Raw genomic sequence first — 12,136 nt, 5'->3', positions numbered from 1 at the left:
TTTTCCTGATGATGGTGGACATATGTTAGGAAAAATAATATTTGAATGCCCAATGCTCTGCAGATATTATGTCCTAAAAAATCTCAGGTTTTTTATGTGGGCAAAGACAGCATAATCGTAATTTTAAACTCATATCTTCATGTGATTCTAAAACTGCCACCAGTCTTAGAGCTTAAAAACAGTAAAGTTCTATATTTTGCAATTAAATAACTTTAAAAATATTGCAGTAATAGTCAATTGTAAAGTTATATTTTATAAACGTTAAAGGGGAGTTTCTAATGCTGCAGAAACAATTTGTTTCATGTTAAATCGAACGCCTTACTTTGAAATATTCTAGCGGAAGTTGGGGTTTGAGTAATCTCTTCGGCCTTTTATTTTGAAGGTGCGACCGGAAGTGCATTGCATCGCTAATAAGTGTGTTTTCTTTCCCCTGAGGCATCAGTGTTTTCAACGGGACTCAACTCACTAGACTCACCATGGACGCCTGACCTGAAGCGAAATTTGACTCCTTCCGTTATCATTTGTCACCAAACATTTCTACAAACTTTTCCAGGGAAACTTTCGGTGGTTTTATGTCCAAAAAACAAGAATGCAACCCCCGCCGAGAAAGGTGAGTTTCTAGCCTCCGAAGCTAATGTGACTTCGACGAAGTGGTGCATATTTAATGACTGCAAATGTACGCTTTGTTGCCGCTCGCCCGCTTTCTGCGACGAGCCTGTGGTTTAGCGTCTGCAGACGGAGTCGAACTTTCTGTCTCAGGAGTTTAAAATGTTCCTACTGTGGGTTAAAGCGCCTCGAAGGAAGAAAAGTTAGTTAAAAAAAACATCGTATGTGCTTCAATTTTTTTCTTCTGTTTCTGGAGGGTGGGGGTATCGCACGAGCCCCCTCAAACGTTAACGAAAATTTTAAAAACATTTAAATTGGGTGGGAAAAGTTTCCTAACGAGATGCAACTCTCAGATTTTTGCACACGCTCCTCATGTCGTCCGTTACATCCATCAGGAGACTAGCAGAACAGGGATGTTTACTTTACTAGAAACCTGCAGCCAAATCTGTGCGTTTCTCCTGGTGCTTTTATTGTGAAAAGAAAGATGTTTGCAGCCGTAAACGTGTATTTCTTGTATGTTTGTGAGTCAAATCCACTAGGAAAAATAGTTGGCGTGGGATCAGGTTTCAATAACATCGTTTGTCATCGTTACATAAATAAAGTTGTTTTTATTTTTTGGAGATGTCAATGTTCCTTCAGACGCCTGTGGACCCAAATGTTCTCCAACATCACAGCAGAGCGTTTATAGATGAGTTATGCAACACGTTGGACTGTAATTACTGCTCACTTAGGCCCAGTTTGGAAACACATTTAAGTCATTATTGGGGTTTATAACCTTTTAGATGTTTCTTGTAGGTTTTTTAAAAAATCAAAACAAAAATTGTATTTGTGAATATTTAACTGGTTTCAAGACGACAGCTGATAAGACTTGTTTTTATCAGCATACTTGGTTGCTGCTTTTCCTATAAAGTGTGTGATTTATGACTCTTCCCATCAGAGGAACTAACACTTTTCCTGGCCAGCTGTTCTTGCCGATAAAGATTAGTTTAATGTCTTTGGCATGAATGATATCAGCTTGCCATTAAAAAATAAAATGCTGCAGGACAATGTACAGTTGTATTTATTTTTATGCATCCCTTACGGGTGGATACGGGGTGTCTGTGGGTGGCCTGCATAAAAATGTATGGTTATAGTTAGCCCATAGAAAGAAAACATCTATGTGTATTTTTATCCATAGGGGTGTTGTGAGCGACAGGTTGTAGTTAACAGGAACAGGTAAAGTTGGTGAGACGCAATCCTGCAGACGGGCAAGGAGCCCACTCGTGCTGTTCACGTGATACGTGCACGCTGACTGTTAGAGAAAATTAGAAAGTAGTTTGTGTGGACGTTCTACCAGCACTTATGTATCACATGCATACTCCGCGCATGCAGGATTTGTTTGTAAGGAGATAGTACTCGCACCTTACCATCGACTGGAGTACAACTACGTCACCCCAATGTCATAAGTGTGTGCAACTTACATTAGCCCTTCTAATACTTTACGATACACTTAGCACACCCACGACAGTGGTACATTCCAGTGGTCGTACGAGCCTCAAGGGGGCTGCAACACACCTGCGCTCCCCTTAAGATGCAGCCACTCTTCTCTATGACCCCCCAACACATTCTCCTCCCCAAGTCGTCATATATTAACGTTTGGTTAAGGACCTCTCCGCGTCACTTTTTGTCATTTCGGTGTCCCCAACTCATCGTTTTTTGTTCGTAAAATCCCTCTGGACGTGGTACTGGACGCGGACTGCTCCTTGGGACGCGTCCAGTACTGGTACCCAAATCCGATACCGGTACTCCAACCGGATGTGGTACCGGTTTAGGGTTATGCCTCGTTTCCACTGAACGGTCCAGACCGGACTGGATTCACAATGGAACCGTTAAGCAGCACCGACTGGTACCACTTCTTGTTCCACGTTGGTCGTAGGTCCATAAAAAAATGGAATAGATCCGTGAGGGCGGAGCGTCTGCTGTCACGCAATGTAACCCATTGATTGGCGGACAACAGGAAGCATCCGACCAGCGGTTTTCCCAACTCAAGATCCAAACTGAAAGTTTTGTCTTCTGTTCGGCTGGATTCTTCTTTGCCCCCCGCAAACTTCATACATTCTTTATATACAGTATTATTCATGAGGGTTGGGGACCGGAGACACGGCGAATCCACGAGTACGGAGACAACCCCCCACCGTTTCCGTCTCACCCCGTGACTGAGGAATGTCCGTTACCGATCCAGACTCATCAGAAACTCTTCTGATCATAACCCGGAGGTTAGGGACCCGTGATTTAATGGGAACAGTCAGCACGTCAAAAAACGATGAGTTGGAGACAGCCAAAACGTCAAAAAGTGACCCGGAGGGGTCCTTAACTAAACGTCAAACTGTGATGAGTTGGGAGTGAGAATGTGTTACTCAGACAACCCAAAAACCCACAGCACCCGAACAAATCAACGTCCCGTACAGAGACGTGTGACTATGCAGGGGTCTGAAACCTGAGGCTCCAGAGCCACAAACGCCTCTTTTATTCCTCCATTGTGGCTCTTTGGCTTCAAAGAAAAATTCAAACTTAACTAATTTATACATTTATGTTTAGATTTTTGACACGTCAGATAGGTTTAACTGATTAAAATGATAGTAAAAGGTTTAACATACTGTCAAAGTGGTTTATAATCAGAGCAACATTATCTGATTGTACTTACATGTATTGATTTTAAAATAATAATTCTACAAAAAAAATCTCACATTTCTTGCATTTTAATTAAAGTAAATCTGCTGCTGCGGAAGGATCTGATTTAACGCTGGATGTGTTTTATTTTGAAAGGAACTTGAATGTACTATTGTCAAAAGTGAAAGAAATGAAATTTGTTTTGTATAGAAAAAAAATAATTTTAGAGCACATGTCAGAGCTACAGTATGTTTTATCAATATATGTCTTAATGCCACAAAAACATAATCAAGTGGCTCTTTTAGCATTAAAGGTTGCAGACAGATAGATTAAGACATTCATTTAGAGGTCAATAAAATACACTTTTAAAAACATTTTTGATTCAATTATAAGAAAATATAATTGATATTCCATGATTTCCTGTGGAGGTTCAGTAATACCTTATAACAGGTAAATTCAGTCTAACAATTTGACTCATAAAAATGTTTTTACACAGAGATTAATATAAAACACATAACAGTTCTGGATCAGGATGATCAGGATCATTTCAATAGAACTGCAGCTCATTTTTATTGCTCAGTTCTGAATATTTTTGTTTCTCTATCTTATACAAAGCAATAAAAACAGATTTTTAAATTATATTTATTCTTATAAAGTCATTTATAGAAATGAAAAAAACGCTGATAATTAGGGAACAACATATTTATCAGATGAAAACACATTTAATGTTGTCTTCTTTTTTTTGGATCAGAGAAATGTCGGTACCACGAACGAACCGGTCTTCAAGTCTTCGACCTGAGGGTCTTCAGGATCACCCACCTGAGGAACTTGGAATAAATATTCCTCACAGTTTTTGGTTCTGCTTTCAGGTCCGGGTCACGCAGGAGCTCAAACACATCCATGGCGAGCAGATGAGCCAGCTCCAGATCAACCATCAGACACAATGTGACCTGCTGGAAGATCTGAGGTGAGCAGTCAGACGTGGAGATTTTGAAGATTCTGAAGAGATTTTATGGACCTGCTGATGATCTTTATTAGTTAATGATTAATTACTGTTTTTTAATCATTTATTTCAGTCAGTGAGCGTTTTGGGGATTTTGGTTCTGCTTTAAAGCGTAAAGTTAAACTATGCGTTAAAGAACAGGTTAGTGGTTCTGTAGGAATATAGATCAAACATCAAGAAGACGCTTTCAGGCATTTGTGGCGGAGCTTCAGCGACACAGAAAAGAGACAAAATCTGAACTTCAATCATCACAGAGCAGGTTCACACTTCCTGTCAAACTGAATTTTAGAGCTGTAACCGACACCTCCACACCTCCTTACTGTAGTTTAACAGAACAATGTTCAGTCAATTGAGATGAACTCCACAGACTGAGATAAGAGGATCAATACTTATGTTCTCCTTTGACAGACAAACAGAACCAGAATTATCCGCTCAGACTGACGAGTAATTCTCGTTTTTATTTGATATAATTCTAAATACTTTGTTTTGTTACTACAGTCTTTTAAATTTGAATTTTTGCACTTTTAGTTTGCATTTTGAGCTCCTCTGTTTCCTACTTAGTACAAATATTATCATTTTATAATTATCTGCAGCTCATAGTTTTGTTTTTCCTCTAAAATGTTATTAGTATTATAGACATAATACTGAAATTATGCAAAAGAATTAAAATATTTTTAATTTTCTGTTTAAAATGTTTTTAAAACAGTTTAATTTTGATGAAAATCCTTCTTACTGAGGATAAACGTTCATGTGAAGATGAAACTAGAGAAGTTCCAAACAAGTTTCAGGAAGTTTCTTTATCTCCAAACCACATCGTTGTTCTCCAGAGCTCTTGTGCACCACCTACTCCCACCAGCTGATTATATGACTTATTTTATTATGTTAAGCGTTTTCTATCAGCTTGAAGTCTGATTGGAGTTTAAATGTGCCATTTAGGATGTTTTAAAAACAGAAAACGCTTTCTTATGCTGATAATATTCTTTGTTCAGTTCAAACAATTTCAAGTCATTCAGTTTTTGATAAAATTAACATTAAACTTGAAAAATTATTGGATTTTCTCCCAATTTTAGAAATATACATTTGACATTTTCAACTTTAATTTTCCTGGTTTCTAAAATGAAAATTGTTTATTGAAATAAATTTAAAGGGGAAAAAATAGATAATTTAAAGAAATATAATTTAATCGTTTGTTGTCTCATCAAGAGATTTAAATTGAAGTTATGTTCACCTTCCTAAAGTAATCCTATTTGGTCTTCCAGGTGACAGAACTGGAACTGGAGCTTTCAGACTTGATCATATCGGCTTGATTTAAATCTATTTTACAACAAGGATTGAGTCTTTTTAGTCAATGTGTTTGAATAAACGCTCTGCAGTTTTTATCTGGATTTAAATGTTTCAGTCTGTCAGAATTTTTTGTATTGAATTTTGTTATATTTACATGAAAATCCAGTTTATTGTCACTTGTAATCTTGTGTATTTGTCTCAAAGGTTTTAATCTGAACAAAACCCTGAGTTAGTTCTGTTACACGTTAAACAGTGTCTATATGCTAACAGCAGATTATCTCTGGTTCTGTCTGTCTACTGTTGTTGCCTCAAACCACAAATGGTTTAATTGATTGTCCGGATTAGAAAATCTCCACCTTTTTTGTCAAAAGATACTGAAGCAGAGAAAAATCTGAACGTCTGTGGAAAGGAAGTTTAACCGAGCAACTTTCCATCTGCCCATGTTTGGCTCCTCATGCAGTAATCGCCCCAAACCAGCCAAATGCCTCACATACCAGATGCTCTCGGTATCTGACACCTCTCCAGGCCTTATCAAGAGCTTGAATCCTCTGGCAGTTTCTGGTTTAGCCTTCAGTTTCCAAATCGAAAAAAAATAGTTAAAACTGTTGATTTAAGCTGCAATTTGATGAGAAAATTGACCTTTTTGGTTGTAAAGGTGAAAAAATGGGCAAACCTGTAAGGGGCATGCTCAGGATCACATGTTTGACAGCCGGCGAGCAGCAAATTCGCCGTATGGAGAAAGAGGGGCGGACCGCCGCGTTGCAGCTCGGAGGTTGTGGCGCTCTGACTAAATGGGAACACCTCAAAAAACGACGACACCTAAAATGTCCACTTTTCACACGGAGGTCTTAAACGTGTGTCAACATTTGACAACTTAAGAATGAAAATGTGTTGATTTGGGAAGATGTAGACATTATTTTTTATTATTGAAGTACTGAAATTGGCACAGATTAGGAACCAAAACCAAAGAACTGCTTTGGCACCAGAACCGAATAAAACCCAATCAGTGCCCGGCCCTACGAAAGACCAAAAGATTCCTATGTCTACAAAGGAAACCTCTAACATAAAAGGTGCTTATCCAATAGGTTCAATGCGAATAGCACTTTTTGAGTACCATAAGTTTGTTTTAGCATGTTTAAGGTCGTCATTTATGCCGTCTTTTGCGATGGATGTACTGTGCAGGCCAATATCACAGTATCGATAAATTTTCTGTTCATTGTGCGAGCCTAGAACTTACCATTTCACGACCATCTATTGAGGTGTCAGGATGAGCCTCAAGGAAACTAAAGGACACACCTGAACTGCTGCCCACAGATCCGGACACCCAAACACCCACACAGGTCAACCCATGTGACTCGGGCTTAAGTGAGACGGACAGATCCCCAAACCGCCAGTCTGAGCCGTCCAGGTTGACTGAAGATGCGTTGCGACTGTTGACCACATGTCTGCAAACCTGCAGCTCTTCGCCTGCAGCTTTGTCGCGGAGCACAAATGCCAGCAGCCGACGACCGAGCTCGCAGATGTTTGTGTTTATAACTTTGCTGAAACCGATTGAACAGCAGATGTTGGTATGCACGCCGAAGCGTTTGAACCGATGTTTCACTACAGAGAGAGAATCCTGTCAGTGCCTTCCACGTGATCCTGAAATTGTTTCAAACACATTCGAGGCTGTCTTTCTCTCTTTATTTTTTGGGTACGACAAACATCACATATTTAAAGGGGTTTTTGAGTTCATTCTTGCTACAGTGAGAATTCAGGAAGTTCTTCTTTCCTAACAAAAGAGCCGTCTGGTTTGAGTTTGGGCAGAAAATAGGATGTTTACGCCACGATGGTTATATTTCACAGAAAACGTAAAGACAGAACGGCTGTAGGGAGGTGGTTCCCTGCTGACTGTTACATTTGCAGATACAATTTATATCTTCTATAGTTTTGTTGATCTTTTTGTAGCATCAGTTTTAACCTTCTTGCTTTCATGCTAAAAAGTCCGCCTGAAGGTTGACGGATGTCTAAAATTTTGACATCTTCCGTTTGATGCTGCTGCAGTTGCCCCTGTGGGGGCAGTATTTTGTTTTACTTCTGCTCTGAATCACCTGGATTATTTGTTTGCATTCACACTGAACCACTGTTCTGAACCACACCAGGGTTCACTTGCAAATCAGGAGAACAAGTCATCTTAGGGTGGAAGAGAGTTTGTCTGATCATCTTTTAATCTATTTTCAAAGCGTTCCCAGTGGTCTTTTAATCATGATTTTGCTGTTTTCGGACTACATCAAACAGCTGGTGTTGATTTCTAGGGAAGTGGACCGGTACCAGTCCGTGGGTCATTGGTACCGGGCCACAAACAGAAAAAAAAAATACATGGATTATTTCCGTTTAGTTTATTTTCTGATCCTGAAGAAAGTTTTATTTTGGAAAACTGATTCTGTTCACAACATCCGTCTTGGTCGTGTGATTTAGATATGGCTACCTGGATTGATAGATAAAAAGCTAACAAAATCCAAACCACAAAACAGATTTGTAAAGTTTCTTCGGGGAGAAAAGAGTCAGTGAGGAAACTGAAGAAGATCCTTCGACTTCAAGGAACAATAAAGCTGCTGTTTACAGAGGAAATCAGGAGTTTTCCTCCACATACGGAATTATAGAGACAGTTGTTCCCATGTAGCTAATACACAGCGACAGACTGTTGATTGTCTTACACACACAAATAATAAAGTTGGAAACATGGTGGATTCACGTTTAACACCAGTTTTATGATGGTTGCATCATTTTATTTTCCTTTTTTATCCATCACACCTTAAAAGTCGGGCATAGATGAAGCTAGCGTCCAGTTGGTAGCCTCAACTTTACCGTTTTAGGGAAAATCTTCATTAAAACGTTTGAGAATTTTACAGAGAATGAAGATTCAATCAAATAAAGTTGCTGATTTGTGCAAACTTGTTAAAGCATGTGTCAAAGTCAAGGCCCGAGGGCCAGATCCGGCCCTCCAGATTATTTTAGTTTATTATTTATGTCCCGATGTTATCTTGCACTTATTTCTAGCTTGTATAATTTTGACAAAATATGTTTTTATGGAGAGTAAAACACTGAAAGTTATTTAAGGTTTAAGTTGATTTATTCTGGATAATATTCCTGCCTTTTTATTCTTTATAACTATGTTAAAAAGTTACAGTTTTAAAGTTTTAAATATGGTCATTCTGCTAGCTTTTTGGATTATTTGACATTTACTAAGATTTTTAGACTATTTTGGAGTTTAGCTAACATTTCAGCTATATGTTGTTTTGGCTAATTTAGGCTTTTTTCAGTTTTTTAGGCTGTTTTGAATTTTAGCTATTTTTTTCAGCTACATCATAGCTGATTTGGCTGACCTAAGTTTTTTTTTTTTAGGCTAATTTAGCATTTAGCTAATATATTAGCTAGCTATCATCTTCAGAGTTTTTAGCTATCAATTTCAGCATCTTCAGCTATCAGCACTAGCATCTTCAGTGACCAAATTCATCTTACAGCATTCACTATAGCATTATCACAGGTAATGCTATATATCTAGTTCATAATTATGTTAAAAGTTACATTTTTAAAGTTTTAAAAATGTATGTTTTAGAGTGTTCAATAAATGTTTATCCTGTTCGGTGTGCGACCTAAAGTGTGTTTTGAATTTTGGCCCCTCGTGTTAAAAGGGACAGTTTTTTCCTGCAGTGAGGCTGAATTAGGTTCAAAAACTTTAGCACAGAAAATGTTCCTTTGTGTTGAAAAAACCCCAATAAATGCTGATTTCAGTAAAGACAAAATTTTATCAATCTTTTTGCCCTGAAAGATAATCAGAGTCTAGATTGATGCTAAATTGCATTCTATGCGGAAAATGAATAATGTATTTTATCCTTGATGGAGTTTTTTTTAAATCAGAAACGATTTCTACAAATCAACGACTTTGTTTCATTGAATCTTCGTCATCTGTGTGAAAAATATCAACTGATATTTTTAGACTTTTTGAACAAAATTGCTTGTAGTAGCATTTTAAAAATAGATTTTCAGACACTTTAAAGTTGAAAAATGTCAACTTTGGCCCCGTTTGGACCGCCCCGTGAGAATACTGTCTAATTTAAAAATCTTCGTTGCTGAGAGTTCTCTGTTTACACTTTCTCTCACTAGCTTGCAGCCCCCCCACACCCCAATCCTAACATTTATGGTAACAAAACTGAGGAGCTCTGAAGAGAAAAACTGACGTTCGTGGATTTGTTTATTTGCTCCTGAATCACAGATTTGAATAAAGAAAATACTCAGAAATGCAATTTCAGGCTTAATTTTCATTATTTATGTTGCCCGTCATCATAAAAAAGCCACAAGAACAAAATCATCATTTTAACTGGAGTGAGTCTTTAAGGTAAAAACTTTTTTGTTAAAAGTATCTTGGGCTTTGACCCTTTTGTTCATAGTTAAAACTCTTTTTTTTTTTAAATCCAGCTTCATTGTATTCATTGATCTGGATAATTAGACTTTTTTTATGTGAAACTGCAGACTTTAGACGTTCTGTTGGTACATTCAGACCAGAACAGTCATTTTAAAGCATCCTGAACTGGTTCAAAACATTTCTTCAAACATGTCAGAGCCTGGCTGTTTCTTTCAACCCGTGATTGCCTGAAGTCTGACAGTCTCTTCCGGCATTTAGGAACAGCTTTTGACCCTTTAAATCCAAAAATCAAGGTGGATTAGTCCCTAAATGTGAAGATCAGGTTGAGTAAACATCCTCCAGAGAGACGTTGGGGCAGCTGCAGCCATGTTGGAGCTCACAAAGCCAAAGGTTGTGGTTGAGTTTTGGGCCTTTAGTGTTGGTTTGACTTGACAGCCTTCTGGCTCCCCGCTTCCTGTCTGTGGTTGGTGGCAGAGCGCTGGAGCTCCAAACAGCTGGAAGTGAAGGTCAGTGAGAGCTGCCAGATGTTCTGGCTGCTCCGACGCGCTCGCCGTGGGAGGCCGGAGGGTTCGGCTCTGGACAGGAACGGCGCTGGGCTGGCTCAGGGGTCCCCATTTACCAGGAATCGGGAGTGATTCAGCAAACTGGAAGCCGTGATTTGGAAAAGAGCCGGAAGTGAGAGCGAGTGCAGACGGAAGAGAGCCAGCTCTGGAAACGCAGAGGAGAGGAAGAGGGGGAAGATCCCGGGAAGTGCAGCAGAGGGTTTATAGAGTCAGGGTGGAGCATGGCGGCCAAGTCTGGACATGTTTAAAGACCTGCTGAGAAAAAGGTTTTCTTAGGACACTGCTCCGTCTTCTCTTCTCACTCCTTTGTACAAGCCTCACTTCAATTATTGTCATGTTTCAAAAAAACATTTAAGAGCTTTAGAGCACCGCATTAACATTTGTTTTTCTGAAACTTATTTAAAAACTTTCGCAGAAAACCCTCTCAGCAAAAGGAAATAAATCAGAAGTCGGTGAAACTTCCGGCAGACTGTATCATTAGTAACTGCCAAATTAAGCATCAGAGGAATCCAGCTCAAGAGAAGATGCGGTGATGGCAGAGAAGATTAAAGCTTGACTCTGTATTTTTATTTTTTTTTTGGAGAGGGTTAGAAACCAAAGAAAGTTCAAGAGGAAAATTCACTCCAAATATTTGAGGGCTGCATTCATGGGTACAGTATTTTTTGGAGTACAAGTCCCAGGTTTTTGGATACTTTGACCAGGGGAGCAACTTATGCTCAGGAACGACTTTTATATGTTTTTTTTAATTCTTTATTCTACATTTTTGGGCTTCTGCAACTTATACTCCAGAAAATACGTGGAATATATTACGACTAAATATTTATTGTTCATCCAAAAAAAAAATATGGCATATGTGAGGATAATGAAGAAATGTTGAAAAAAGTGATACATGATAGATCTTGAAAAATTTCAATGAAACTTTATTTATACAAACTTTTACAAACAATAAAATAAAATATGAAAACTGGCTAAAAAAAAAAGATGTGTAAAATATAATAAATAATCACAGAAATAAAAAGACAATTAAATAAGGTTAAAGTTTTAAAAATGTGTCTGTGGAGTCAATTTAAAGCACATAAATCGGACAATAAAACCCACTGATATTTCCTAAAAAGTTAAGTTATTTATAAAGCTCAAATTCAAAGCTAAAATAAATTAGTCAAACAAGGAAAATTAAACTTATTTTGGTCGCCTGGAGATGACAAACTGGTTTACCGGGTATCTAATTTTTAGAAGAATTGGCAAAAGTACATATTTGTGTTTCTTTGGAGTTTTTTTGTTAACCACGCCCACATTCCTAATATGGTTATAATCATATCCTTTCGTTCAGCTTGAGCTAGAGAGTCATTTTTACAAGCTCTCCAAAATAAGGCCGTTCTAAATCTACAAACTTTAAAATTAGAGCTGTCAGGCGATTAAAATTTTTAATCGCGATTAATTGCATTGTCTGGAGTTAACTCGCGATTAATCGTAAATTTATATGTGGCCTTTTTTTAAGGAAAAAAATGTGTGGTTGGTGGAATTTAGCAGTTCTACATCAATTATGAAAACAAGAATGACAAAATTAATAGTTTTCATCAGAAATACTTTATTTTGTAACATTATATTGAGATAAACTTTCTTAAC

General features: G+C 38.0%; 1 protein-coding gene across 1 annotated transcript in view; it reads left to right on the top strand.

The window, feature by feature from the left end:
• The first annotated feature begins 384 nt into the window (after positions 1-384).
• LOC112142652 (F-BAR and double SH3 domains protein 2) overlaps positions 385-12,136 on the top strand; it is a 40,512-nt gene continuing 28,760 nt past the window's right edge. Inside the window, exons 1-2 of the mRNA XM_024266162.2 lie at positions 385-610; positions 4,125-4,222. Of these exons, the coding sequence (XP_024121930.1) occupies positions 590-610; positions 4,125-4,222 (119 nt within the window). The 5' untranslated portion in view covers positions 385-589. The remainder of the gene's footprint in view (positions 611-4,124; positions 4,223-12,136) is intronic.

Source organism: Oryzias melastigma, linkage group LG14, assembly GCF_002922805.2.
Source record: "Oryzias melastigma strain HK-1 linkage group LG14, ASM292280v2, whole genome shotgun sequence".
Lineage (NCBI taxonomy): Eukaryota > Metazoa > Chordata > Actinopteri > Beloniformes > Adrianichthyidae > Oryzias > Oryzias melastigma.
The sequence above is the reverse complement of the archived record's forward strand: the minus strand, read 5'-3'. Positions and strand labels throughout refer to the sequence as shown.